Source organism: Nipponia nippon, unplaced genomic scaffold (genome assembly GCF_047370975.1).
Source record: "Nipponia nippon isolate SJK-2023a ecotype South Korea unplaced genomic scaffold, ASM4737097v1 scaffold_41, whole genome shotgun sequence".
NCBI classification, from domain to species: domain Eukaryota; kingdom Metazoa; phylum Chordata; class Aves; order Pelecaniformes; family Threskiornithidae; genus Nipponia; species Nipponia nippon.
In genome coordinates, this window is record NW_028262360.1 from 751151 (window position 1) to 777242 (window position 26092).

Sequence of the window (26092 nt, forward strand, 5' to 3'; positions counted from 1 at the left end):
ATCGTCCAGGGGGGGCGCCCCGAAATCGAAAAGGCGGCGGGGACCCCCCGGCGAAGCGGGGGGAGGGGGGGGGGAAAGGAGGGGAGGGGGCTCGGGGTTGGGGGGGGGGCGCTCTTTGGATAAGCGCCCCCCGACGGAAGGGGGGGCTGGGGGGGGAGGGGAGGTTCCTGAGGTTTCGGGGGGCGGGGGGGGGTCCCCAGCCAAAGGGTGGGGGGGGGAGGGGAGGGGTGCGCCTCCTCCTCCCCCTCCCCCTCCTCGGGGGGTAAGGGCAGGGGAAAGGGGGGTTTGGGGGGAAGGGGGACCCCCCTCGAACGGGGTTCGCCCCCCCGCCGTGCTGGTGGTGTTGGGGTCCGGGAAGGGGGCGGGGGACCCCCCCCCCAAGGGGGATCCCCCCGCTTTGGGCGGCCCCCCGAAAAGGAGGTCCTCCAGGGGTCCCCCTCCCCTCCTTCAGCCAGGGCAGGGGGGGGGGGCAGCAGGGGAGGGGGGGCCCGGGGGGGCGGGGACCCCCCCGCTCACCGGAGGTTGGTAGCGGTCGGGAGCCTGCGGGGAGAATGGGGGGGGGAGGGGGAGGGTGAGGGGGGAGGGGCCGTGCGTCACCTCCCCCGCCCCTGCGCCCCCATCCCTGGCCCCAGCCCCCGTCTATGCCCCCCCCCCCCCCAGTTCCTGTCGTCCCCACGTCCCCCATGTCCCCCATCCCCCCATGTCCCCCCCGTCCCCGTGTCCCCCCTCATCCCTGTGTCCCCCTGTCCCCCCATGTCCCCCCCACATCCCCCCTCCCCACTCACGCTGCGGGGGCCGCGGCCCCCCCAATGTCCCCCTGTCCCCCCCATGTCCCCCCCTGTCCCCATGTCCCCCTGTCCCCCATCCCCCGTGTCCCCATGTCCCCCCCATCCCCCTGTCCCCCCCGTCCCCCCCATCCCCCCTGTCCCCATGTCCCCCCATGTCCCCCCATCCCCGCTGTTCCCCCCTGTCCCCACGTCCCCCATCCCCCCATCCCCCCATTGTCCCCAATGTCCCCATGTCCCCCCCATCCCCCCTGTGTCCCCCTGTCCCCCCTGTCCCCATGTCCCCCATCCCCCCCTCCCCCCATCCCCATGTCCCCCATCCCCCCATCCCCCCGTCCCCCCATCCCCCCATGTCCCCCCCATGTCCCCCATCCCCCCCATCCCCCCCATCCCCCCATCCCCCCATGTCCCCCCATCCCCCCATCCCCCCATCCCCCCATCCCCCTCCCCATCCCCCCATCCCCCCATGTCCCCATGTCCCCCCCATGTCCCCCATCCCCCCATCCCCCCATGTCCCCCCCATCCCCCCCATCCCCCCATCCCCCCATGTCCCCATGTCCCCATGTCCCCCCCATGTCCCCCATCCCCCCCCATCCCCCCGTGCCCCCCCCACCCCCCCCCGCCCCCACTCACGCTGCGGGGGCCGCGGCCCCCCCGGCCCGGGGGGGTGCTGGTGGCGGGGGGCGCCCGGGGGGCGCAAGGCACGCAGGCGGTGGGTGCTGGTGGGGGGCGGGGGGCCCCGCTCTCCCTAAGGGCACTTGCGAGGGGGCCGGGGCCGGGGGGCGCCGGGGGGGGGGGGGGCGGGGGAGGGGGGGCGCCCCGAAGGCGGGGGGAGGGGGCGGGGGGAAGGGGGGGCGCCAGGCTCCGCTGCTCCTGCGGGGGGGGGGAGATGGTGTCAGTGGGGGGAGGGGGGCGGGGGGACATGGGGGGGGGGACATGGGGGGGACACGGGGGGACATGAGGGGACATGGGGGGGACATGGGGGGGACATGGGGGGGACATGGGGGGACACGGGGGGGACATGAGGGGACATGGGGGGGACATGGGGGGAGACATGAGGGGACACGGGGGGGACATGAGGGGACATGGGGGGGACATGGGGGGGGACACATGAGGGGACATGGGGGGGACATGAGGGGACATGGGGGGACATGGGGGGGACATGGGGGGACACATGAGGGGACATGGGGGGGACATGGGGGGGACACATGAGGGGACATGGGGGGGACATGGGGGTGGGGACATGGGGACATTGGGGGGCACATGGGGGGACACGGGGGGGACACGGGGGGACATGGGGGGGGACATGGGGGGAGGACGTGGGGGGTGGGGGTGGACACAGGGACATCAGGGGGTGGGGACATGGGGGGGACATGGGGACATTGGGGGGATGTGGGGGGATGGGGGACAAGGGGGGACACGGGGGGATGGGGACATGGGGACATTGGGGGGGGACATGGGGGGAGGACGTGGGGGGTGGGGTGGGACACAGGGACATCGGGGGGGAACATGGGGGGGACACGGGGACATTGGGGGGACGTGGGGGGATGGGGACATGGGGGACGTGGCGGGGATGGGGGGACACAGGGACGTTGGGGGGATGGGGACATGGGGGGGACACGGGGGGGGGACAGGGACATTGCGGCGCTGGGACATGGGGGGAGAACGGGGGGGACACAGGGACACGGGGGGGTGGCAGGGACACGGGGGGGACATGGGGGGGACAGGGACATTGGGGGGGTTGGGGACACGGGGGGGGGACACGGGGGGAGGCGGGGGGGGAGGGGGTGCCCACCTCTCTCTCCGGGGGGCCCCCAGGCGGGGGGGGGCCCCCAGGCGTCGCCGGGGAGGGGGGGCCACAGCCCCTGCGGCAGCGGGAACGGGGGGGCCCGGGGGGGGGCTGGGCCCCGCCACCCCCCTGGGGACAGGGACGCTCAGGACCGGCTGCCCCCAGGGCCCCCAGTGCCTCCCAGTGCCTCCCAGTGACCCCCCAGTGCCCCCCAGGACCCCCAGTTCCCCCAGTGACCCCCAATGCCCCCCAGACCCCCCAAGTGCCCCCAGTGCCTCCCCTACTGCACCCCAGTTCCCCCCAGTGTCCCCCAAGGCCCCCCCAGTGCTCCCCAGTGACCCCCAGTGAGCCCCAGTGCCCCCCAGTGCCCCCCCACTTCCCCCAGGGCCCCCCAAGGCCCCCCAGTGCTCCCCAGTTCCCCCCAGTGACCCCCAATGCCCCCCCAGTGCTCCCCAGTGACCCCCAGTTCCCCCCAGTGAGCCCCAGTGCCCCCTCACTTCCCCCAGGGCCCCCCAAGGCCCCCCAGTGCTCCCCAGTTCCCCCCAGTGACCCCCAATGCCCCCCCAGTGCTCCCCAGTGACCCCCAGTTCCCCCCAGTGAGCCCCAGTGCCCCCTCACTTCCCCCCAGGGCCCCCCAAGGCCCCCCAGTGCTCCCCAGTGACCCCCAGTGCCCCCCAGTTCCCCCCAGTGCCCCTCAGGGTCCTCCCCAGTGCTCCCCAGTGCTTCCCAGTGCCCCCCCCCCACCTGCTCGGGGCTGCAGCTCCTCCGGCGCTTGCGGGGGCTGGGCAGGTCGGTGGGGGGCGGGGGGGGATGGGCGGGGGGCACCGGCTGCACCACGGGGGTCGGGGGAGGGGCCCCCGCTTCAGCTGGGCCCCCCGCTTGGCCGGGAAGGGCCGCTTCTGGGGGGAGGGGCACGGGGGTCACGGGGGACCCCCCTCACACAGCCCCCCCATTCCCAGTGCCCCCAGGATCCCCATTCCCAGTTTGCCCAGTATCCCTACTCCCAGTTTCCACAGGACCCCTATTCCCAGTGCCCCCAGTGCCCCCAGTATCCCCATTCCCAGTTTCCCCAGTGCCCCCAGTATCCCCATGCCCAGTACCTCCAGTATCCCCATCTCCATTGCCCCCAGTATCCCCATTCCCAGTGCTCCCAGTGCCCCCAGGATCCCCATTCCCAGTCCCCCCAGTGCCCCCAGGATCCCCGTTCCCAGTCTCCCCAGTGTTCCCAGTATTCTCGTTCCCAGTTTCTCCAGTTTCCCCAGTATCCCTGCTCCCAGTTTCCACAGGACCCCTATTCCTGGTTTCCCCAGTGCACCCAGTATCCCCATTCCCAGTACCTCCAGTATCCCCATCTGCAGTGCCCCAGTATCCCCATTCCCAGTTTCTCCAATTTCCCCAGTGCTCCCAGTATCCCTATTCCCAGTTTTCCCAGTGCCCCCAGTACCCCCATTCCCAGTGTCCCCAGTACCCCCATTCCCAGTTTCCCCAGTGCCCGCAGTATCCCCATTCCCAGTGCTCCCAGTATCCCCATTCCCAGTGTCCCCAGTGCCCCCATTCCCAGTGTCCCCAGTACCCCCTTCCCAGTGCCCCAGTGCCCCCATTCCCAGTGCCCCAGTGTCCCCGTTCCCAGTGTCCCCAGTATCCCCATTCCCAGTGCTCCCAGTGTCCCCAGTGCCCCAGTGCTCCCAGTACCCCATTCCCAGTGCTCCCAGTGTCCCCAGTGCCCCAGTGCTCCCAGTACCCCATTCCCAGTGCTCCCAGTGTCCCCAGTGCCCCAGTGCTCCCAGTACCCCATTCCCAGTGCTCCCAGTGTCCCCATTCCCAGAGCTCCCAGTGTCCCAGTACCCCATTCCCAGTCTCCCCAGTACCCCATTCCAGTCTCCCCAGTGTCCCCAGTGCCCCCGCCCCCATGTCCCCCCCGTCCCCCCGTCCCCGTGTCCCCATGTCCCTCATCCCCCCCATCCCCCGCCCCTCCCATCCCCCCCATCCCCCCATCCCCCCATGTCCCCCCCGTCCCCCACCCCCCCCCCCATGTCCCCCCATCCCCCCCCCCCCCCATGTCCCCCCCGTCCCCCATCCCCCCCATGTCCCCCCATGCCCCCCCCCCACCCCCCGCCCCTCCCCCCTCACCTCGGGGTGCAGCAGGCTCCAGACCGGCTGGAGGGGGGCAGGGCCCGGGCGCGGGGGGGAGGCGGGGCCCGGGGGAAGCTCCAGAGCTGGGGCTGGGGGGACAGCGGTGGCCTCTGTCACCCGCGTCACCCCCCGCCACCCCCGTCACCCCCGTCACCACCCCGTCACCCCCAGGTCACCCGCCGTGGGGACACCGCGGTGGCCTCTGTCACCCGCGTCACCCCCATCACCCCCCCGTCACCCCCCAGTCACCCCCAGGTCACCCGCCGTGGGGACACCGCGGTGGCCTCTGTCACCCGCATCACCCCCGCGTCACCCCGTCACCCTCACATCACCCCTGGTCACCCCCAGTCACCCCCCAGTCACCCCCGGGTCACCCGCCATGGGGACACCGCGGTGGCCTCTGTCACCTGCGTCACCCCCGTGTCACCCCGTCACCCTCACATCACCCCTGGTCACCCCCGGTCACACCCCAGTCACCCCCAGGTCACCCGCCATGGGGAAACCGCGGTGGCCTCTGTCACCCACGTCACCCCCGCGCCACCCCCATCACCCCCCAGTCACCCCCCAGTCACCCCCAGGTCACCCGCCATGGGGACACCGCGGTGGCCTCTGTCACCCGCGTCACCCCCACGTCACCCCGTCACCCTCACATCACCCCTGGTCACCCCCGGTCACCCCCCAGTCACCCCCAGGTCACCCGCCGTGGGGACACAGCGGTGGCCTCTGTCACCCGCATCACCCCCACGTCACCCCCGCGTCACCCCTGTCACGTCCCAGTCACCTCCAGTCACCCCGCGTCACCCCTGTCACCCCCGGTCACCCCCATGTCACCCCCTGTCACCCCCAGGTCACCCACTGTGGGGACACAGTGGTGGTGCCTGTCACCCCCAGTCACCCCCATGTCACCCCCAGGTCCATGGGGACACAGCGGTGGTGTCACCCCCAGGTCACCCCCGTGTCACCCCAGTGTCACCCACTGTGGGGACAGAGCCACCCACAGTGTCACCCACAGTGTCACCCGCCACAGGGACAGTGCCACCCCCGGTGTCACCCGCTGCGGGGACGTCACCCGCCATGGGGACAGTGCCACTGCCCCGTGTCCCCCACCATGGGGACAGTGCCACCACCGGGTGTCACCCACCGCGGGACGTCACCGTGGAGCGGACAGTGCCACCCCGGGGACGTCACCCACGCAGGGGACAGCGCTGGCACCAACGCGTCCCCCTCCGTCCCCGTGTCCCTGTGTCACCCCGACATCCCCACTGTCCCCAACCACTGCTGTCACCCCGTGCCAGCACCGCCGTCCCCGGAGGTGCCACCAACAACCCCAGGGCCACCCCTGTCCCCGCTGTCCCCACTGTCCCCAACCGCTGCTGTCACCCAGTGCCAGCACCATCGTCCCCGGAGGTGCCACCGCCATGGCGGCATCACCCCAGGGCCACCCCCGGCCCTGTCCCCTGTGTCACCCTGTGTCACCCTGACGTCCCCGCTGTCACCCGCTGCTGTCACCCGGTGCCAGCACCATCGTCCCCGGAGGTGCCACCGCCATGGCGGCATCACCCCAGGGCCACCCCCGGCCCTGTCCCCTGTGTCACCCTGTGTCACCCTGACGTCCCCGCTGTCACCCAGTGCCAGCACCATCGTCCCCGGAGGTGCCACCGCCATGGCGGCATCACCCCAGGGCCACCCCCGGCCCTGTCCCCTGTGTCACCCTGTGTCACCCTGACGTCCCCGCTGTCACCCGGTGCCGTCACCCGGTGCCAGCACCGCCGTCCCCGTGGGTGCCACCACACAACCCCAGGGCCACCCCCGTCCCCGCGTCCCCCCGCCGCGTCCCCACCTGCTGCAGGCGCCCGATGCGGGCGGCCACGTCCCCTCGGTGGCCGCCGTCCCCTCGGTGGCCGCCGCCGTCCCCTCGGTGGCCGCGGTGGCCGCGGGCGGGGCTGTGGTAGCAGCTGGGGGGCTCCTGCGGCTCCGGGGGGGCTTCGGCCATCGGCCCCGGCCCCTCCCAGCCCGGCGGCGGCAGCGCCCGCACGCAGCCCGGCAGGGGCTCCAGCGGGGGGGGGCGGGGGGGCACCCTGGGGACATCGGGGACATTGGGGACATCGGGGGGTGGGGGGTGGGGGGAGGGGGACGGGGGGGGGCCCAGCCCCATGGGTGCCCCTCCCCCCAGCCCGGCAGGGGCTCCAGCGGGGGGGGCGGGGGGGCACCCTGGGGACATCGGGGACATCGGGGGGGTGGGGGACGGGGAGGGGTGGGGGGAGGGGGGGAGGGGGGACGGGGGGGCCCAGCCCCATGGGTGCCCCTCCCCCCAGCCCGGCAGGGGCTCCAGCGGGGGGGGGCGGGGGGCACCCTGGGGACATCGGGGACATTGGGGGGTGGGGGACAGGGGGGGATGGGGGGTGGGGGACATGGGGGGATGGGGGGGATGGGGGGGCAGGGGGGATGGGGGACGGGGGGGACATGGGGACATCGGGGGGTGGGGATGGGGGATGGGGATGGGGGGGAGGGGGGGAGGGGGGAGGGGGGCCCAGCCCCATGGGTGCCCCCCCCCCCCCCCGGATGGGCTCTGGCTGCTGGGGGGGGGGGGGACATGGGGGGGACATGGGGACAGGGGGGACGTGGGGACAGACGGACAGGGGACAGACGGATGGACGGGGGGCAGGGCTTACCCCGGGGGGCAGTAGGCCTTGTGGGGGGGGGCGCCATTGCCGCCGGGGGGGGGGCACGAGGTGGGGGGCAGCGGCGCCTGCCCGAGGCTGGAGGAGCACCTGGGGGGAGGGGCGAGGTGGGGGGATGGGGGGTGGGGGGACCCCCCCGGGGGGTGGGGGGAGCCCCCGGGGGGGGGAGGGCGGGGCATGGGGCGGGGGGGGGCGGGGGGGACCCCATGGGGGAGGGGGGGCCATGGGTCCCTGTGGGTCCCCGTGGGGCAGGGTGTGGGGCAGGGTGTGGGGCGGTGTGGGTCCCATGGGGCTGTGTGGGGCAGGGTGTGGGGCAGTGTGGGTCCCGTGGGGCGGTGTGGGTCCCGTGGGGCGGTGTGGGGCAGGGTGTGGGGCGGTGTGGGTCCCATGGGGCTGTGTCGGGCAGGGTGTGGGGCAGTGTGGGTCCCATGGGGCGGTGTGGGGCAGGGTGTGCGGCAGTGTGGGTCCCGTGGGGCGGTGTGGGGCAGGGTGTGGGGCGGTGTGGGTCCCATGGGGTGGTGTGGGGCCGGGTGGGTCCCGTGGGGCGGTGTGGGGCAGGGTGTGGGGCAGGGTGTGGGGCGGTGTGGGTCCCATGGGGCGGTGTGGGGCAGGGTGTGCGGCAGTGTGGGTCCCATGGAGTGGTGTGGGGCCGGGTGGCTCCCGTGGGGCGGTGTGGGGCAGGGTGGCTCCCGTGGGGCGGTGTGGGGCAGGGTGTGGGGCAGTGTGGGGCAGGGTGTGGGGCAGTGTGGGTCCCATGGAGTGGTGTGGGGCAGGGTGGCTCCCGTGGGGCGGTGTGGGGCAGGGTGTGGGGCAGGGTGTGGGGCAGGGTGGGTGCGGGTACCTGGTGGCGGGCAGCCAGGGGCGGGGGGGGCAGGCGGCCCAGGCCCCGCCGCAGCCCAGGCTCCCCACGGCGAAGGGGTCCCGTCCGGCCCGGCCCCCCAGCGGCTCCACGGCGCGATGCATCCAGCCTGCCCCACGGCACGTCAGCCCCACGGCCCCGCCCCACGGACACCCCCCGCCCCATAGATACCCCCCCGCCTGCCCCATAGATAACCCCTGCCCCATAGACACCCCTGCCCCACGGACACCGCCCGCCCCATAGATCCCCCCCCGCCTCCCCCATAGATAACCCCTGCCCCATAGACACCCCCGCCCCACGGACACCCCCTGCCCCATAGATACTCCCCACCCCATAGATACCCCCCGCCCCATAGATACCCTCTGCCCCATAGATACCCCCCGCCCCATAGATACCCCCCGCCTGCCCCATAGATAACCCCTGCCCCATAGATACCCCCCACCTGCCCCATAGATACCCCCTGCCCCATACATACCCCCCGCCCCATAGATACCCCCTGCCCACCCCATAGATACCCCCTGCCCCATAGATACCCCCCGCCCCATAGATACCCCCTGCCTGCCCCATAGATACCCCCCGCCCCATAGATACCCCCCACCTGCCCCATAGATAACCCCTGCCCCATACATACCCCCCCGCCCCATAGATACCCCCTGCCTGCCCCATAGATAACCCCTACCCCATAGATACCCCCCTGCCCCATAGATACCCCCTGCCCCATAGATAACCCCCCGCCCCATAGATACCCCCCACCTGCCCCATAGATGCCCCCCAGCCCCCCCGCCCCTCCCCCCTCGCCCCTCCCCCACTCACCCCTCCTGGGGCGCCCGAGGCCTGGGTCCCCCCGGGCCCCCCCGCGGGGGGCGGGGGAGGGGCAGCCCCCGGGGGGGGGGGGGGGGGCGGCTGCTGGGCTGGGGCGGCCCCTCCCTCACTGCCGCATACACCTGGGGGAGGGGCAGGGCTCATCAGTGGGGGGAGGGGGGCGGTTGGGGGGCAGCGGGGGCGGCTGTGGGGCACGGAGGAGTGGTTAGGGGGCAGCTAGGGGGCACTGGGGCAGCTGTGGGGCAGCTATGGGGCGGTTATGGGGCACCGGGGCAGCTATGGGGCACCTATGGGGCGGTTTCGGGGCACTGGGGCAGCTGTGGGGCACAGGGGGGCCATTATGGAGCAGTTAGGGGGCACTAGGGGGCAGTTATGGGGCAGTGGGGCAGTCACAGGGCAGTTATGGGGCACTGGGGGGCAGCTATGGGGCAGCTAGGGGGCAGCTAGGGGGCAGAGGGGCAGTTATGGGGCAGCTATGGGGCACAGGGGGGCAGTTATGGGGCAGATAGGGGCAGCTAGGGGGCAGAGGGGCAGTTATGGGGCAGCTATGGGGCAGAGGGGCAGGTACGGGGGAGCTATGGGGCACAGGGGGCAGCTAGGGGGGAGAGGGGGAGTTAGGGGGCACAGGGGGGCAGCTATGGGGCAGCTATGGGGCACTGGGGGGCAGCTATGGGGCAGAGGAGCAGTTATGGGGCAGCTAGGGGGCAGAGGGGCAGTTATGGGGCAGCTATGGGGCACAGGGGGCAGCTAGGGGGCAGAGGGGCAGTTAGGGGGCAGAGGGGGGCAGCTATGGGGCAGCTATGGGGCACAGGGGGGCAGTTATGGGGCAGCTATGGGGCAGAGGAGCAGTTATGGGGCAGCTATGGGGCACAGGGGGGCAGTTATGGGGCAGCCGTGGGGCAGCCATGGGGCAGGGCATGGTTATGGGGCGGGGGGGGGGCAGCAGTGGGGGGAGGGGAGGGGGAAGCAGGAACGACGTGGGGCGGAAGTGGGCGGGGCATCCGGATGACGCGCACCACGTGGGCAGGGCTTGGGGCGGGGCACAGACCCCTCCCCCCTCGCCCAGGCCCCGCCCCCTCACCTATCCGGCGACGCTCTCCAGGAATCCGGCCAATCACAGGGCGCCCCTCGCCTGGCAGCCAATCATCTTTCCCATCCGTCTTCTAGCTCGGCCTGCCGGGGGACCAATGGGAAGGAGGGGCTCAGGCCGGTGCTGGCCAATGAGGAGGGGGGGAGGCGGGGCCCCGCCCCCTTTGGGGCGGGGGGGGGAGGAACCGCTGGGGGGCAGAGGGGGCACTTGGGGGGCACTTGGGGGGCAGGAGGCACTTGGGGGGCACTTGGGGGGCACTTGGGGGGCAGGTGTGGGGCAGGTGTGGGGCAGGAGACCCCGGGGGAGCAGTTGGGGGGCAGAGGGGGGCACTTGGGGGGCACTTGGGGGGCAGGAGGCCCCAGAGGGGCAATTGGGGGGCAGGTGTGGGGCAGCTGGGGGGCAGATGTGGGGCAGGAGGCCCTGGGGGGGGCAGCTAGGGATCAGTTGGGGGGCAGGAGGCACTTGGGGGGCAGATGGGGGATAGTTGGGGGGCAGGAGGCGCCGGTGGGGCAGTTAGGGGGCAGGTGTGGGGCAGATGTGGGGCAGATGGGGGACAGTTGGGGGGCAGGAGGCCCCAGGGGGCAGATGTGGGGCAGTTGGGGGGCAGATGTGGGGCAGGAGGCCCTGGGGGGGGCAGCTGGGGATCACTTGGGGGGCAGGAGGCACTTGGGGGGCAGGTGTGGGGCAGCTGGGGGGCAGATGTGGGGCAGGAGGCCCTGAGGGGGGCACTTGGGGGGCAGATGGGGGGCACTTAGGGGGCAGCTGTGGGGCAGGAGGCCCCGCTATGGGGCAGGGGCGTGTGGGTCGCGGCCGCCCCCACGGGGGAATTTTGGGGCCACCCCATGACGGGAGGGGGGGGGGGGGACGACAAGGGCGGCCGTGGGGCAGCCGTGGGGCAGCCGTGGGGCGGCCGTGGGGCAGCCGTGGGGCGGGGGCGGCCGAGGGAAACCCCCCAGCGCCCACGGCGAGCGGGAAGGCGCCGGCTGACGGGAAGGGGGGGGCGTCATCATGGCCGCCCCACGGCCGCCCCACACCCCCGCCCCGCTGCAGGGAAACAACACCCGACCCACGTCACCGTGACGCGCGCCATGCGCGTGTGACATCACACCCGGCCGCGGCCCCCCCCGGTCATGGCGACACACCAACCCCTCGCGTGACATCATCACGCGTGTCGCCCCGGCCCCGCCCCCGCGAGGGTTACACGCGCACCGCAGCGCGCGTGGTCGCGACCCCGACACGCGTGACGGTGACACGTGTGACGGTGACGGGCGCGACCCACGGCCGCGCAGAACCGCCCTGACACGGCGCCGCAGCCCCCGACGCCGTGGCACACGCGTGACCTACAGCCGCACACGCGTGACCTACAACTGGACACGCGTGACCCACAACTGCAGTGTGCCCCACAACCGCGCACGCGTGACCTACAGCCGCACACGCGTGACCCACAACTGCACTGTGCCCCACAACTGCACACGCGTGACCTACAGCCACACTACGCGACCCGCAACAACACACGCGTGACCTACAACCGGACACGCGTGACCCACAAGCGCAGTGTGCCCCACAACCGCGCACGCGTGACCTACAGCCACGCACGCGTGACCCACAACTGCACTGTGCCCCACAACTGCACACGCGTGACCTACAACCACACTACGCAACCCGCAACAACACACGCGTGACCTACAACCGGACACGCGTGACCCACAAGCGCAGTGTGCCCCACAACCGCACACGCGTGACCTACAACCGCACTGTGTGCCCCACAACCGCACATGTGTGACCTACAACCGCTCTACGCACCCCACAACTGCACACGCGTGACCTACAACCGCTCTACGCGCCCCACAACCGCACACGCGTGACCTACAACCGCTCTACGCGCCCCACAACCGCACACGCGTGACCTACAACCGCATTGTGTGCCCCACAACCGCACACGCGTGACCTACAACCGCTCTACGCGCCCCACAACCGCACACGCGTGACCTACAACCGCATTGTGTGCCCCACAACTGCACACACGTGACCCTACAACAGCTCTACGCGCCCCACAACTGCACACGTGTGACCCACGGCCACGCACCACCGCCGTCACACACGCAACCCCCCCTGCCCCACAACCCCCACCCACGACGGCCCCGCCCGCGTGACCCCCACCCGTGAGACCCCCTCACGCGTGACCCCCGCCCGCGTGACCCCCCCACGTGTGACCCCCGGCCCGGCGGTGCGGGCGCCACGGGGGCCCCTTACCCTCGGCCGCGTCGGGCAGCGTGCGCCGTGGCTGCCGCGTGCGCCGGCTCTGCCGGTGTCCCCGTCACCGCGTGGCGGCCGGGTGACACGGGGTGAGTCACCGCCGCGGTGGCCCCGCGTGGGTTGTGTGTGTGTGTGTGTGTGTGTGTGTCCCCTCTTTCCTTCCCGGCGAGGTGACGGTGACATCAGCCGGACGCCCGTGACGTCGCGCGGTGTCGGCGCGGGGCGGGGGGGAATCCCGGGGTGGGGACGCGGGGGGGGGGGGGGGGGGGGGGGGGGCAGGGGACATGGGGGGGATGGGGGGCAACACGGGGGGACACGGGGACACGCGTGGGGACACAGGGAGGGCGTGTGGGGTCACGGGGGGACACGCAGGGACGTGGGGACACGGGGGGACATGGGACAGGCGTGGGGACACGGGGACACGGGGGCACGAGCAGAGAGGGAGGGCACACGGGGACATGGGGGGACACGGGGACACAGGGGGGACATGGGGACGGGGGGACACGGGGGGACGCAGGGACGCGGGGACAGAGGGACATGGACACACACGGGAGGCACGGGGACACATGGGGACACGGGAGGACACAGGGACACGCAAGGACACGGGGGGACATGGAGACACAGAGGGACACAGGGGGACACGGGGACAGGGGACACGCGGGGACACGTGGGGACACGGGGGGACACGGGGACAGAGGGACATGGACGCACACGGGGACACGGGGTGACACGGGGACACGGGGACAGGGGACACGCAGGGACACGGGGGGACACGGGGACAGAGGGACATGGACGCACACGGGAGGCACGGGGACACATGGGGACACAAGGGGACACGGACACGCGTGGGGACACGGTGAGGGCACATGAGGGCACGGGGGGACACGGGGACACGCAGGGACACGGGGGGACACGGGGACACGGGGTGACACGGGGGGACATGGGGACATGGGGACACAGGGGGACACGGGGTGACACGGGGGGACACGGGGTGACGGGGGGACACGGGGGGACACGGGGACATGGGGACACAGGGGGACACGGGGACACGGGGTGACACGGGGGGACACGGGGTGACACGGGGTGACAGGGGGACACGGGGGGACACAGGGACGCGGGGACACGCAGGGTGACGCGAGGACGGGTGACGCGGGGGGGGACAGGTACAACCCCCCCCCCGGGGCGACACGGGACCGGCGACCCAACACGCGTGTGACCCCGCGTGACCTCACGCACGGCGACGCCCGGGCGCGTGACGCCCCCCCCCCCCGCCCCGCCCCATCGGCCCCCACGGGGGGAAACTGAGGTGCGGGGAGCGTGGGGCGGCCGTGGGGCGGGGGGTGCTGCTATGGGGCAGTGGGTGCTGCCGTGGGGCGGCCGTGGGGCAGGGGGTGCTGCTATGGGGCAGTGGGTGCTGCCGTGGGGCGGCCGTGGGGCAGGGGGTGCTGCTATGGGGCAGTGGGTGCTGCCGTGGGGCGGCCGTGGGGCGGGGGGTGCTGCCGTGGGGCAGGGGGTGCTGCTGTGGGGCGGCTGTGGGGCAGGGGGTGCTGCTATGGGGCAGTGGGTGCTGCCGTGGGGCAGCCGTGGGGTGGTGGGTGCTGCTGTGGGGCGGCTGTGGGGCAGGGGGTGCTGCTGTGGGGCGGCCATGGGGCGGTGGGTGCTGCCGTGGGGTGGCCGTGGGGCAGGGGGTGCTGCTATGGGGGCAGCCATGGGGCGGTGGGTGCTGCTGTGGGGCAGCCGTGGGGCAGTGGGTGCTGCCGTGGGGTGGCTGTGGGGCAGCCATGGGGCAGCTGTGGGGCAGTAGGTGCTGCTGTGGGGCGGTGGGTGCTGCCGTGGGGCGGCTGTGGGGCAGGGGGTGCCGCTGTGGGGCAGTGCCTTTGCTCACCGGGCACCCGTGGGGCAGCCGTGGGGCGGCTGTGGGGCAGCCATGGGTCAGGCCGTGGGGCGGCTGTGGGTCAGGCCATGGGGCAGCCGTGGGGCGGCCGTGGGGTGGCTGTGGGTCAGGCCGTGGGGCAGCCATGGGGCGGCTGTGGGGCAGCCGTGGGTCAGGCCATGGGGCAGCCGTGGGGCAGCCGTGGGGCGGCCGTGGGGCAGCCGTGGGGCGGGCCAGGCCGTTGACTCATTGGTTCCGGTGACGCAGAGGAGCCACCCCCGGGCGGGGGGGTGACGGCGCGGGTGACGCCGTCAGGGTGACGCGGGGCGAGGGGGGGGGGGGCGGGCACAGGCGCGGAGGCGGCGCACGGGCACCGCGTGGGGGAACGCGTGGAACACGCTGCGGCGCGGCGGCCGGCCGGGACACGCGTGTGACCGGCTCCTCGGCGTGTGACACGCGTGTCACGCTGTCAGACCGGTGTGACACGCGTGTAACCATGTCCTCTGCGTGTGACACGCGTGTAACGCTGTCATACGGGTGTAACACATGTGTAACAAGCGTGTGACCATGTCCTCGGCGTGTGACACGTGTGTAACGCTGTCATACGGGTGTGACACGCATGTAACGCTGTCAGACGGCTGTGACACACGTGTAACGGTGTCCTCGGCGTGTGACACACGTCTAACGCTGTCATACGGGTGTAACACATGTGTAACAAGCGTGTGACCATGTCCTCTGTGTGTGATGCGGGTGTAACGCTGTCAGACGGCTGTGACACGCGTGTAACCGCGTCCTCTGCGCGTGACACGCATGTAATGCTGTCAGACGGGTGTGACACGCGTGTAACCGCGTCCTCTGCGTGTAACGCAGGTGTAACACTGTCATTCGGGTGTAACACACGTGTGTAACTCTGTCCTCTGCGTGTGACGCAGGTGTAACACTGTCATACGGGTGTAACACACGTGTGTAACTCTGTCCTCTGCGTGTGACGCGGGTGTAACACTGTCAGATGGCTGTGACACGCGTGTGACTGTGTCCTCTGTGCGTGACACATGTGTAATGCTGTCAGATGGGTGTGACAGGCGTGTAACGGTGTCCTCTGCGTGTGACGTGGGTGTAACGCTGTCAGACGGGTGTCACACGCGTGTGACATGCGTGTGACCATGTCCTTGGGGTGTGACACGTGTGTAACCGTGTCCTCTGCACACGCAGAGGTGTAACACTGTCAGGTGTGACAGGCGTGGAATGGTGTCCTCTGCGTGTAAGGCGGGTGTCACGTTGTCATTCAGGTGTAACACACGCATGTAACCATGTCCTCTGCGTGTAACACACGTGTAACGCTGTCAGACAGCTGTGACCGTGTGTAACCGTGTTCCCTGTGTGTGACATGCGTGTAACGTTGTCAGATGGGTGTGACACGTGTATGACCGTGTCCTCTGCATGTGACATGGGTGTAACGCTGTCAGACGGCTGTGACACGCGTGCGTAACGGTGTCCTCTGCGTGTGACACGGGTGTAACGCTATCACATGGGTGTAACATGTTTGTAACCATGTCCTCTGCGTGTAACACAGGTGTAACACTGTTATACAAGTGTAACACGTGTGTAACGCTGTCAGATGGCTGTGACATGAGCGTGACACTATCGTACTGGTGTAACACGTGTGTAACACGTGTGCAACACTGCCACAGGGGTGTAACACACGTGTGTAACCGGGCCCTCTGCATGTAACACGTGCGTAACACTGTCATATGGGTGCAACACACGTGTAACCCATGTGTAACCATGTCCTCCGGGTGTAACTCGGGTGTAACACTGTCATACGGGTGTAACACGCGTGTGTCCTCTGCGTGTCGCACGTGTGTGCTGCCATCTGTAACGCGTGTGTGACACGTGTGTGACGCTGTCCTGTGCCTGCAACACGTGTGTGACGCTGTCCCGCGTGTGACACGTGTGTAACACGCTTACGTGTGTAACGCCGTGTGTAGAACGGCGCCCTGTGTAACGCGTGTGCAACAGCCCTACGTAACACACGTGTCATGGTGTCATATGGGTGTAACACGTGTGTGTGATGCTCTTGCGTGTGTAACGTGCGTGTACTGTGTCTGTAACGCTGTCATCCGTGTGTAACACCGGCACCCACACGTGTGTAATGCCTGTTTACACGCGTGTACACCCCAACACATGCACAAGCACCCCCGTGTGCCTGTTGTAACACACGTCTACAGCCTAACGTGGATACAAGTACACCCGTGTGTGTGTTGTAATGCCGGTTGTAACACACGCGTACACCCTGACATGTGCACATGGGCACAAGTACACCCGTATACATGTTCTAACGCCTGTTTGCACATGTGTACAGCCGGACATGTGCACACAGGTACACCCATCTGTGTTATGACACACGTGTACAGCCTGACATGGGTACACGGGTGCAAGTACCCCCGTGTTTGTGGTGTAACGCCTGTTGTTCCACGTGTGCACACCCTGACACGTGCAGACAGGCACGAGTACCCCCGTGTGCGTGCTGTAACGCCTGTTGTTACACACGTTTACACACTGACACGTGTGCACGGGCACGAGTACCCCCGTGTGTGTGCTGTAACGCCTGTTGTTACACGCATGTACACCCTGACATGTGCGCACAGATACACCCGTGCATGTTGTAACACACATGTGCAGCCTGACCCGGGGACATGGGCACAAGTACCCCGGTGTGCCTGTTGTTACACGTGTGTACACCCTGACATGTGCAGACGGGCACAAGTACCCCCGTGCGCGTGGTGTAGCACCTGTTTACACGCGTGTACACCCTGATGTGTGCACAAGTACACCCATGTGCCTGTTACACGCGTGTACACCCTGACATGGGGACAAGTACCCCCGTGTGCGCGGTGTAACGCCTGTTTACACGCGTGTACAACCTGACATGTGCGCATGGGCACGAGTACCCCCGTGTGCGTGGTGTAGCGCCTGTTTACACACATGTACAGCCTGACATGTGCACGCAGGCACACCCGTACGTGTTGTACCACACGTGTACACCCTGACATGCGCGCATGGGCACGAGTACCCCCGTGTGTGTTGTAACGCCTGTTTACACACGTGTACACCCTGACACGTGCGAGCAGGTACGCCTGTGCATGCTGTAACACACGCGTACACCCTGACATGGGGACAGGGGCGCAACTACACCCATGTGCGTGGTGTAACGCCTGTTTACACACGTGTACACCCCGACACGTGCGTGCAGGTGCGCCTGTGCATGTTGTACCACACGTGTACACCCTGACATGTGCGCATGGGCGCAAGTACACCTTTGTGTGTGTTGTAATGCCTGTTTACACGCGTGTACACCCTGACATGTGCAGCCGGGCACGACTACCCCCGTGTGCGTGTTGTAATGCCTGTTTACACACATGTACACCCTGACAGGTGCGCACAGGTACACCCGTGCGTGTTATAACACACGTGTACTGCCTGACATGGGTACACGGGCGCAAGTACCCCCGCGTGCGTGGTGTAACGCCTGTTGTTACAGGCGTGTGCACCCTGACATGGGCAGGCGGGCGCAAGTACCCCCGTGTGCGTGGTGTAGCGCCTGTTTACACGCATGTACACCCTGACATGTGCGCACAGGTACACCCGTGCGTGTTATGACACACGTGTACACCCTGACACGTGCACACAGGCACGCCTGTGCGCGTTGTAACACGCGTGCACACCCTGACACGTGCGCACAACTACACCCGTGCGCGTTGTAACACGCGTGCACACCCTGACATGGGGACGGGGGCGCAGGGACCCCGCGCGCGCGCGCTGTAGCGCCTGTTGTTCCACGCGTGTGCGCCCCGACACGCGTGCACGGGCGCAAGGACGTGGGAGGGGGCGGGGCGCGAGGGGGCGGGGCGCGAGGGGGCGGGGCACTCACGTGTCAGCGGGTCCGGCGCCGGTGCGGGGGAGGGGCTACGCGCCAGCCATGGCCTGGATCTGGGGGGGGACACACGCACGGTTACTGGGAGGCACTGGGAGGCACTGGGGACCCCCTCCCTCCCCTCCCAGTCCCCTACTGGGACCAGTAAAGCAGGAGCCCAGTAGGAACTGAGGGTGCTGCTCCCAGTGCCCCCAGTATGGCCAGTACAGCTGTCACTCATGCTCCCAGTATCCCCAGTATGACCAGCGCCTGCCCTTCCCAGCTCCCAGTATGGCCATTACCTGCCACTTCCATTCCCAGTGCTCCCAGTATGACCAGTAGCTGTCAGTCCCAGCTCCCAGTACGGCCATTACCTGCCACTTCCATTCCCAGTGCTCCCAGTACTTGTCACACACACTCCCAGTATTCCCAGTACGACCAAGACCTGCCAGTCCCAGCTCCCAGTACAGCCATTGTCAGTCACTTCCATCCCCAGTACTCCCAGTATGACCAGTACTGGCACTCCCAGTATGGCCATCATGTGCCACTTCCATTCCCAGTACCTGTCACTCACACTCCCAGTACCCCCAGTATGACCAGTACCGGCACCCCTAGCTCCCAGTACAACCGTTAGCTGTCACTCACACTCCCAGTATGACCAGTACCTGCCATTCCCAGCTCCCAGTATAACCGTGAGCTGTCGCTTCTGCTCCCAGTACCCCCAGTATCTGTCACACGCGCTCCCAGTACCCCCAGTATGACCAGTACCTGCTGTTCCCAGCTCCCAGTGCAGCCAACAGCTGTCCCTCCCAGTCCTCCCAGTATACTCATGACCCCTCGCTCCCAGTACACCCAGTTCTCCCAATACCTGTCCCTCTCTGCTCCCAGTACTCCCTCTCCACTCTGGCTCCCATTTCCCAGTATACCCAGTAGCTCCCAGTAAGACCGTTACCCATCATTTCTAGGCCCCAGTGTTCCCAGTATACCAACACCTGTCACTCCCAGTCTACCCAGTATCTGTCATGCATAGCTCCAGTAACACCATTACCCGCCGGTTCCCTGCTCCCAGTACTCCCAGTATAGCCCTTAGACAGCACTCCCAGTTCCCAGTATGCCCAGTACACGACACTCCCAACTCCCAGCATACCCAGCAGCTGTCATTTCCAGCTCCCAGTAACACCAGTAACTGTCATTCCTGGCTCCCAGTAAGACCCGGCATTCCCAGTACGACCAGTATAGCCTTTACACAGCGCTCCCAGTATACGCGATACCTTCTGCTCCTACTCCCAGTGCTCCCAGTATCCCCCACAGCGGTCACTCCCAGTTCCCAGTAAGACCATTAGTTACGACTTCTAACTCCCAGTATAGCTCCTACACGGCACCCTGGGCTCCCAGTACTCCCAGTACACCTGCTACACAGCACTCCCGCCTCCCAGTATAGCCCTTATGTGGCACCCCCAGCTCCCAGTACTCCCAGTACAGCTCTTAGATGGCACCCCCAGCTCCCAGTACTCCCAGTACAGCTCTTAGATGGCACTCCTGGCTCCCAGTACTCCCAGTATAGCTCTTAGATGGCACTCCTGGCTCCCAGTACAGCCTTTACAGGGTGATGCCCGCTACCAGTACTCCCAGTATACCTCTTAGACAGCACTCTGTGCTCCCAGCACTCCCAGTACAGCTCCTACATGGCACCCCCAGCTCCCAGTACTCCCAGTATAGCCCTTACACTGCACTTCTGCCGCCCAGTATAGCCCTTACATGGCAATGCCAGGCCCCAGTACTCCCAGTATAGCTCTCATAGATGGCACCCATGGCTCCCAGTATAGTCCTTACGTAGCATTGCCAGCTCCCAGTACTCCCAATATGGCTCTTACACTGCCTTCCCTACTCCCAGTATAGGTCTCATCTGGCACCCCCAGCTCCCAGTACACCTCTTACACGGCACTCCCAGTACGGCTCTCATACTGCACCCCCAGCTCCCAGTACTCCCAGTATAGCCCTTACACTGCACTCCTGGCTCCCAGTATAGCCCTTACGTGGCACCCCTGGCTCCCAGTACTCCCAGTATACCTCTACGATGGCACTCTGGGCTCCCAGTACTCCCAGTACAGCTCTTACCTGGCACCCCCAGTTCCCAGTTTTCCCAGTACGGCCCTTACACGGCACCCCCAGCTCCCAGTACTCCCAGTATACCTCTTAGATAACATTCCTGGCTCCCAGTACAGCTCTTACTGGGAGGCAGGAGTGCAGTGTATTCCCAGTATAGCCCTTACCTGGCACCCCCAGTTCCCAGTATTCCCAGTACAGCTCTCACATGGCACCCCCAGCTCCCAGTACTCCCAGTATAGCCCTTACCTACCACCCCCAGCTCCCAGTACTCCCAGTATAGCCCTTACCTACCACCCCCAGCTCCCAGTATTCCCGGTACAGCTCTCACATGGCACCCCCAGCTCCCAGTACTCCCAGTATAGCCCTTACCTACCACCCCCAGCTCCCAGTACAGCTCTCACATGGCACCCCCAGCTCCCAGTATAGCCCTTACCTACCACCCCCAGCTCCCAGTACTCCCAGTATAGCCCTTACCTACCACCCCCAGCTCCCAGTATTCCCAGTACAGCTCTCACATGGCACCCCCAGCTCCCAGTACTCCCAGTATAGCCCTTACCTACCATCCCCAGCTCCCAGTACAGCTCTCACATGGCACCCCCAGCTCCCAGTACTCCCAGTATAGCCCTTACCTACCACCCCCAGCTCCCAGTACTCCCAGTATAGCCCTTACCTACCACCCCCAGCTCCCAGTACTCCCAGTATAGCCCTTACCTACCACCCCCAGCTCCCAGTATTCCCAGTATAGCCCTTACCTGGCACCTCCAGCTCCCAGTACTCCCAGTATAGCCCTTACCTACCATCCCCAGCTCCCAGTACAGCTCTCACATGGCACCCCCAGCTCCCAGTACTCCCAGTATAGCCCTTACCTACCACCCCCAGCTCCCAGTATTCCCAGTATTGCCCTTACCTGGCACCCCCAGCTCCCAGTACAGCCCTTACCTGGCACCCCCAGCTCCCAGTACTCCCAGTATAGCCCTTACCTACCACCCCCAGCTCCCAGTACTCCCAGTATAGCCCTTACCTACCACCCCCAGCTCCCAGTATACCTCTTAGACGGCCCTCTGGGCTCCCAGGGAAGCCTTCACCCGCCTCTCCCAACCCCCAGTACTCCCAGTATGGCCAGTCCCTGCCCTCCCAGTGCTCCCGCACCCGCCTTATCAGGGCGCCGCACCCAGCCCAGCCCAGGGCACCCGGGTCGGCCCTGGCGGGGGGGGGGATGGGGCTGGGGGTGGGGGGACCCCGGCGCTGACGCAAGAACCGGTGATGAAACAGCCCCGGGGGGGGGGGGGGGTAAAGGGGGGCTGAGCCCTTGCAAACTCGCTGCACCCGGGGGTGGGGGGTGCGGGGCCAGAGCCCCCCTTTCCCAGTGTCACCCACTCGGGAGGGAACCCCCCAAACCGGACCCTGATGTACCCCGAAATCACAGCCCCCACCGACACCCCCAAATCCCCCCCCAGACACCCCCAAATACCCCCTCACACCTCTGACACCCCCAAATACCCCCTCACACCTCCAAATCCCCCCTGACACCCCCAAATCCTCCCCTCTGACACCCCAACACCCCCAAATCCTCCCCCCAGTCACCCCCAAATACCCCCTCACACCCCCAGGCCCCCCGACACCCCCAAATCCTCCTCAGACACCCTCTGACACCCCCAAATCGTCCCCTCTGACACCCCAACACCCCCAAATCCTCCCCCCAGACACCCCCAAATCCCCCCTCACACCCCCGACACCCCCAAATACCCCCTCACACCCCCAAATCCTCCCCCTTGACACCCCCAAATCCCCCGACACCCCCAAATCCTCCCCCCTGACACTGCAACACCCCCAGGCCCCCCGACAACCCCAAATCCTCCTCAGACACCCCCTGACACCCCCAAATCCCCCCAACACCCCCAGGCCCCCCCGACACCCCTAAACCCCCCAGCCCCCCCAATTCCCCCCAGCCCCCCCATACCCAACCCCCCCAACTTTGACCTCCTGACCCCCCCCAATCCCCCCCCCCCGCACCCCGCAGCCCCCCCAAACCCTGTCTGTGCCCCCCCCATGGAAAGGGGGGGGGGGCGGGGGGGGGGGGGCCTCCACAGGGGATCCTGATTGGCTGCCCCCCCCCCCAAAAAAATGGGGGGGTCACCTCCCCACGAGGGGAAACCGAGGCACGGGGGGGGGTGTCACAGCAGGTGCCTGGCCCTTTAAGAGCCCCCCTAATTTGGGGTGGAAAATGGGGAGGGGGGGGCTTAAAACCCCAAATGTGCGACACCCCCCCCATGAACCCCCCCCAGAGGGGGGGGAGCCCTGTCTGCACCCCCCGACCCCCAGCCAGGCCCCCCAAATCCCCACAGGGGGGCAGGGCCCCCCATTTACCTCAGTTTTGACCCCCAAATCACCCCAAACCAGGACACCCCCCCCCAAATCCCCTCGGGGGGGGGCAGGGCCCCCTCTTTTGCCTCAGCTTTGCCCCCCCCATCACCCCCAGCCCAGGGCCCCCCCAATTCACCTTGGGGGGGGGCCAGAGCCCCCCATTTACCTCAGCCCAGGGCCCCCCAAAACCCCTCAGCCCAAGACCCCCCCCCCCCCATTTACCTCAGCTTTGCCCCCCCCAAATCCCCTCAGGGGGCTCAGCCCCCCCATTTTACCTCAGCCCCCCCCCCCAAATCCCCTCGGGGGGGTCAGGACCCCCCTTTTACCTCAGCCCCCCCCCCCTTTACCTCAACCCAAGCCCCCCCAATTCACCCCAGCCCAGGGCCCCCATTTACCCCAACAGGGCCAGGGCCCCCCCTTAATTCCCCTCACCCCCCCCCCCAAAAAAAACACCTCAGGGGGCTCAGGACCCCCCTTTTACCTCAGTTCCCCCCCCCCGGCCATTCCCCCCCCCCCCAAATCCCCTCAGGGGGCTCAGCCCCCCCACTTTACCTCAGGTTTCCCCCCCGCCATTCCCCCCCCAATTCACCTCAGTTCCCCCCTCCCCAGGCTTCCCCCCCCACTTTACCTCAGGTTTCCCCCCCCGGCCATTCCCCCCCCCACTTTACCTCAGGTTTCCCCCCCCCCGCCATTCCCCCCCCAATTCACCTCAGTTCCCCCCTCCCCAGGCTTCCCCCCCCCACTTTACCTCAGGTTTCCCCCCCGGCCATTCCCCCCCCACTTTACCTCAGGTTTCCCCCCCCCGGCCATTCCCCCCCCACTTTACCTCAGGTTTCCCCCCCGGCCATTCCCCCCCCAATTCACCTCAGTTCCCCCCTCCCCAGGCTTCCCCCCCCCACTTTACCTCAGGTTTCCCCCCCCGCCATTCCCCCCCCCCCCCCAATTCACCTCAGCGGACTCACCCCCCCCCCATTTCACCTCAGCTCCCCCCGCCATTCCCCCCCCCCCCCCAATTTCACCACAGCCGCCCCCCTCCCCGCTTCCCCCCCCTCCGCCCCCAGCCCTCGCCTCCTCGCCCCCCGCCCCATTCCCCGGTACCTGCGGGGGCACGGCGGGTCCCGGGGGGGCGGCGGGTCCCGGCCCGGCCCCGGCCCCGGCGCTGGCGGCTCCGCTGGCTCCGGCCTCCGCTCAAACAAAGGACCCAGCGCCGCGCGCCCCGCCCGCCCCGGGCCACGCCCACCGGCACCGCCCACCCGCGGCTCCGCCCCCCCCTCCGCGCGCCGGAGGGCGGGGCGGAGCGGGGTGTGGGGGGGGGAGCGGCGGGGGGACACGCCCCGCGGTGGGTGGAGCCACGCCCCGCGGTGGATGGGAGCTACGCCCCGTGGGTGGAGTCACGCTCTCATGGAGCCACGCCCCCCTCGAGGGTGAGCCACGCCCCCCTCCGTGAGAGGGGTCCGCCCACAGCGGGGACAGGAGGGACTGGGACGGGACTGGGACGGGACTGGGACGGGACTGGGACAGCACTGGTGTACTGGGACGGGACTGGGATGGGACTGGGACGGGACTGGGATGGGACTGGGACAGGACTGGGGTGGAACTGGGGTCGCACTGGGACGGCACTGGTGTACTGGGATGGGACTGGGGTGGGACTGGGGTGGGACTGGTGTACTGGGACGGGACTGGGATGGGACTGGGACAGCACTGGGACAGCACTGGTGTACTGGGACGGGACTGGGATGGGACTGGGACAGGACTGGTGTACTGGGATGGGACTGGGACAGGACTGGGGTGGAACTGGGGTCGCACTGGGGTGGCACTGGTGTACTGGGACGGGACTGGGATGGGACTGGGATGGGACTGGGACAGGACTGGTGTACTGGGATGGGACTGGGGTGGGACTGGGATGGGACTGGTGTACTGGGATGGCACTGGGACAGGACTGGTGTACTGGGATGGGACTGGGGTGGGACTGGGACGGCACTGGTGTACTGGGACAGGACTGGGAACGGGACTGGGACAGGACTGGGACAGGACTGGGGTGGCACTGGGACGGGACTGGGATGGGACTGGGATGGCATTGGTGTACTGGGATGGGACTGGGGTGGGACTGGGACAGCACTGGGATGGCACTGGTGTACTGGGACGGACTGGAGTGGGACTGGGACAGCACTAGGACAGCATTGGTGTACTGGGATGGGATTGGGGTGGGACTGGGGTGGGACTGGTGTACTGGGATGGGACTGGGAAAGCACTGGTGTGCTGGGACAGGACCTGGACAGGACTGGGGTGGTACTGGGATGGCACTGTTGTACTGGGACGGGACTGGGGTGGGACTGGGACGGGACTGGGACAGCACTGTTGGACTGGGACGGGACTGAGGTGGGACTGGGATGGGACTGGGGTGGGACTGGTGTACTGGGACAGGACTTGGACAGGACTGGGACGGCACTGGGATGGGACTGGTGTACTGGGACAGGACTGGGGTGGGACTGGGACGGGACTGGGATGGGACTGAGGTGGGACTGGGACAGGACTGGGATGGGACTGGGACGGCACTGGTGTACTGGGACGGCACTGAGACCAGGACTGGGACAGGACTGGGGTGGGACTGGGACGGCACTGGTGTACTGGGACGGCACTGAGACCAGGACTGGGGTGGGACTGGGACGGCACTGGGAGGCACTGGGACAGCACTGGGACAGGATGGGGGTGACACTGGGGTGACACCAGGACTGGGAGGCACTGGGACCAGTGTCGGCTGGCACTGGGAGGCACTGGGAGGCACTGGGACCAGTACAGGCTGGCACTGTGTGGCACTAGGGGGCACTGGGAGGCACTGGAAGCAGCCCAGAGTGGCACTGGGAGGCACTGGGAGGGACTGCGAGGCACTGGAAGCAACCTAGGGTGGCACTGGGAGGCACTGGGACCAGTACTGGGTGTCACTGGGTGTCACTGGGGGGCACTGGGGGGCGCTGGGAGGCACTGGGAGGCACTGGAGGGCACCGGGGGGCACTGGGACTGGGACTGGGTGTCACTGGGAGGCACTGGGGGGCGCTGGGACCGGTACTGGGAGGCACTGGGAGGCACTGGGAGGCACTGGGAGGCACTGGGGGGCGCTGGGACCGGTACTGAGAGGGACTGGGAGGCACTGGGAGGCACTGGGGGGCACTGGGACTGGTACTGGGAGGCACTGGGAGGCACTGGGGGGCGCTGGGACCGGTACTGGGAGGGACTGGGAGGCACTGGGAGGCACTGGGAGGCACTGGGGGGCGCTGGGACCGGTACTGGGTGTCACTGGGACGGGGCGGGCCGCTGCCCCCTGGGGACACCGGCACCAGCCAATAGCAGCAGCCCGGGCCGGGCGCCAGCCAATGAGATCGCACCAGCTGTGGGCGGGGGGGAGGAGGGGCGTGGCTCC

The 26092-nt window shown here is 68.4% G+C and overlaps 1 protein-coding gene across 4 annotated transcripts; it reads right to left on the reverse strand.

Moving 5' to 3' along the window:
• Positions 1 to 495: 495 nt before the first annotated feature.
• On the reverse strand, positions 496 to 23944 carry LOC148052959 (lysine-specific demethylase 6B-like). 4 transcript variants are annotated; one of them, XM_087777877.1, is made up of 9 exons: positions 23773 to 23944; positions 18220 to 18278; positions 10151 to 10242; positions 9061 to 9191; positions 8230 to 8356; positions 7380 to 7478; positions 6548 to 6785; positions 4705 to 4796; positions 496 to 540 (listed from the first exon to the last, which is right to left on the reverse strand). In XM_087777877.1, the coding sequence occupies exons 5-9, from the start codon at positions 8349 to 8351 to the stop codon at positions 513 to 515; spliced, it is 579 nt and encodes a 192-aa protein (XP_087634003.1). In that variant the 5' UTR covers positions 8352 to 8356; positions 9061 to 9191; positions 10151 to 10242; positions 18220 to 18278; positions 23773 to 23944; the 3' UTR covers positions 496 to 512. The 4 variants fall into 4 exon arrangements, 3 of the variants coding, with proteins under 3 accessions (XP_087634003.1, XP_087634001.1, XP_087634002.1); XM_087777875.1 differs by lacking the exon at positions 496 to 540 and adding an exon at positions 3412 to 3473; XM_087777876.1 differs by lacking the exon at positions 496 to 540 and adding an exon at positions 3419 to 3470.
• Positions 23945 to 26092: the final 2148 nt, after the last annotated feature.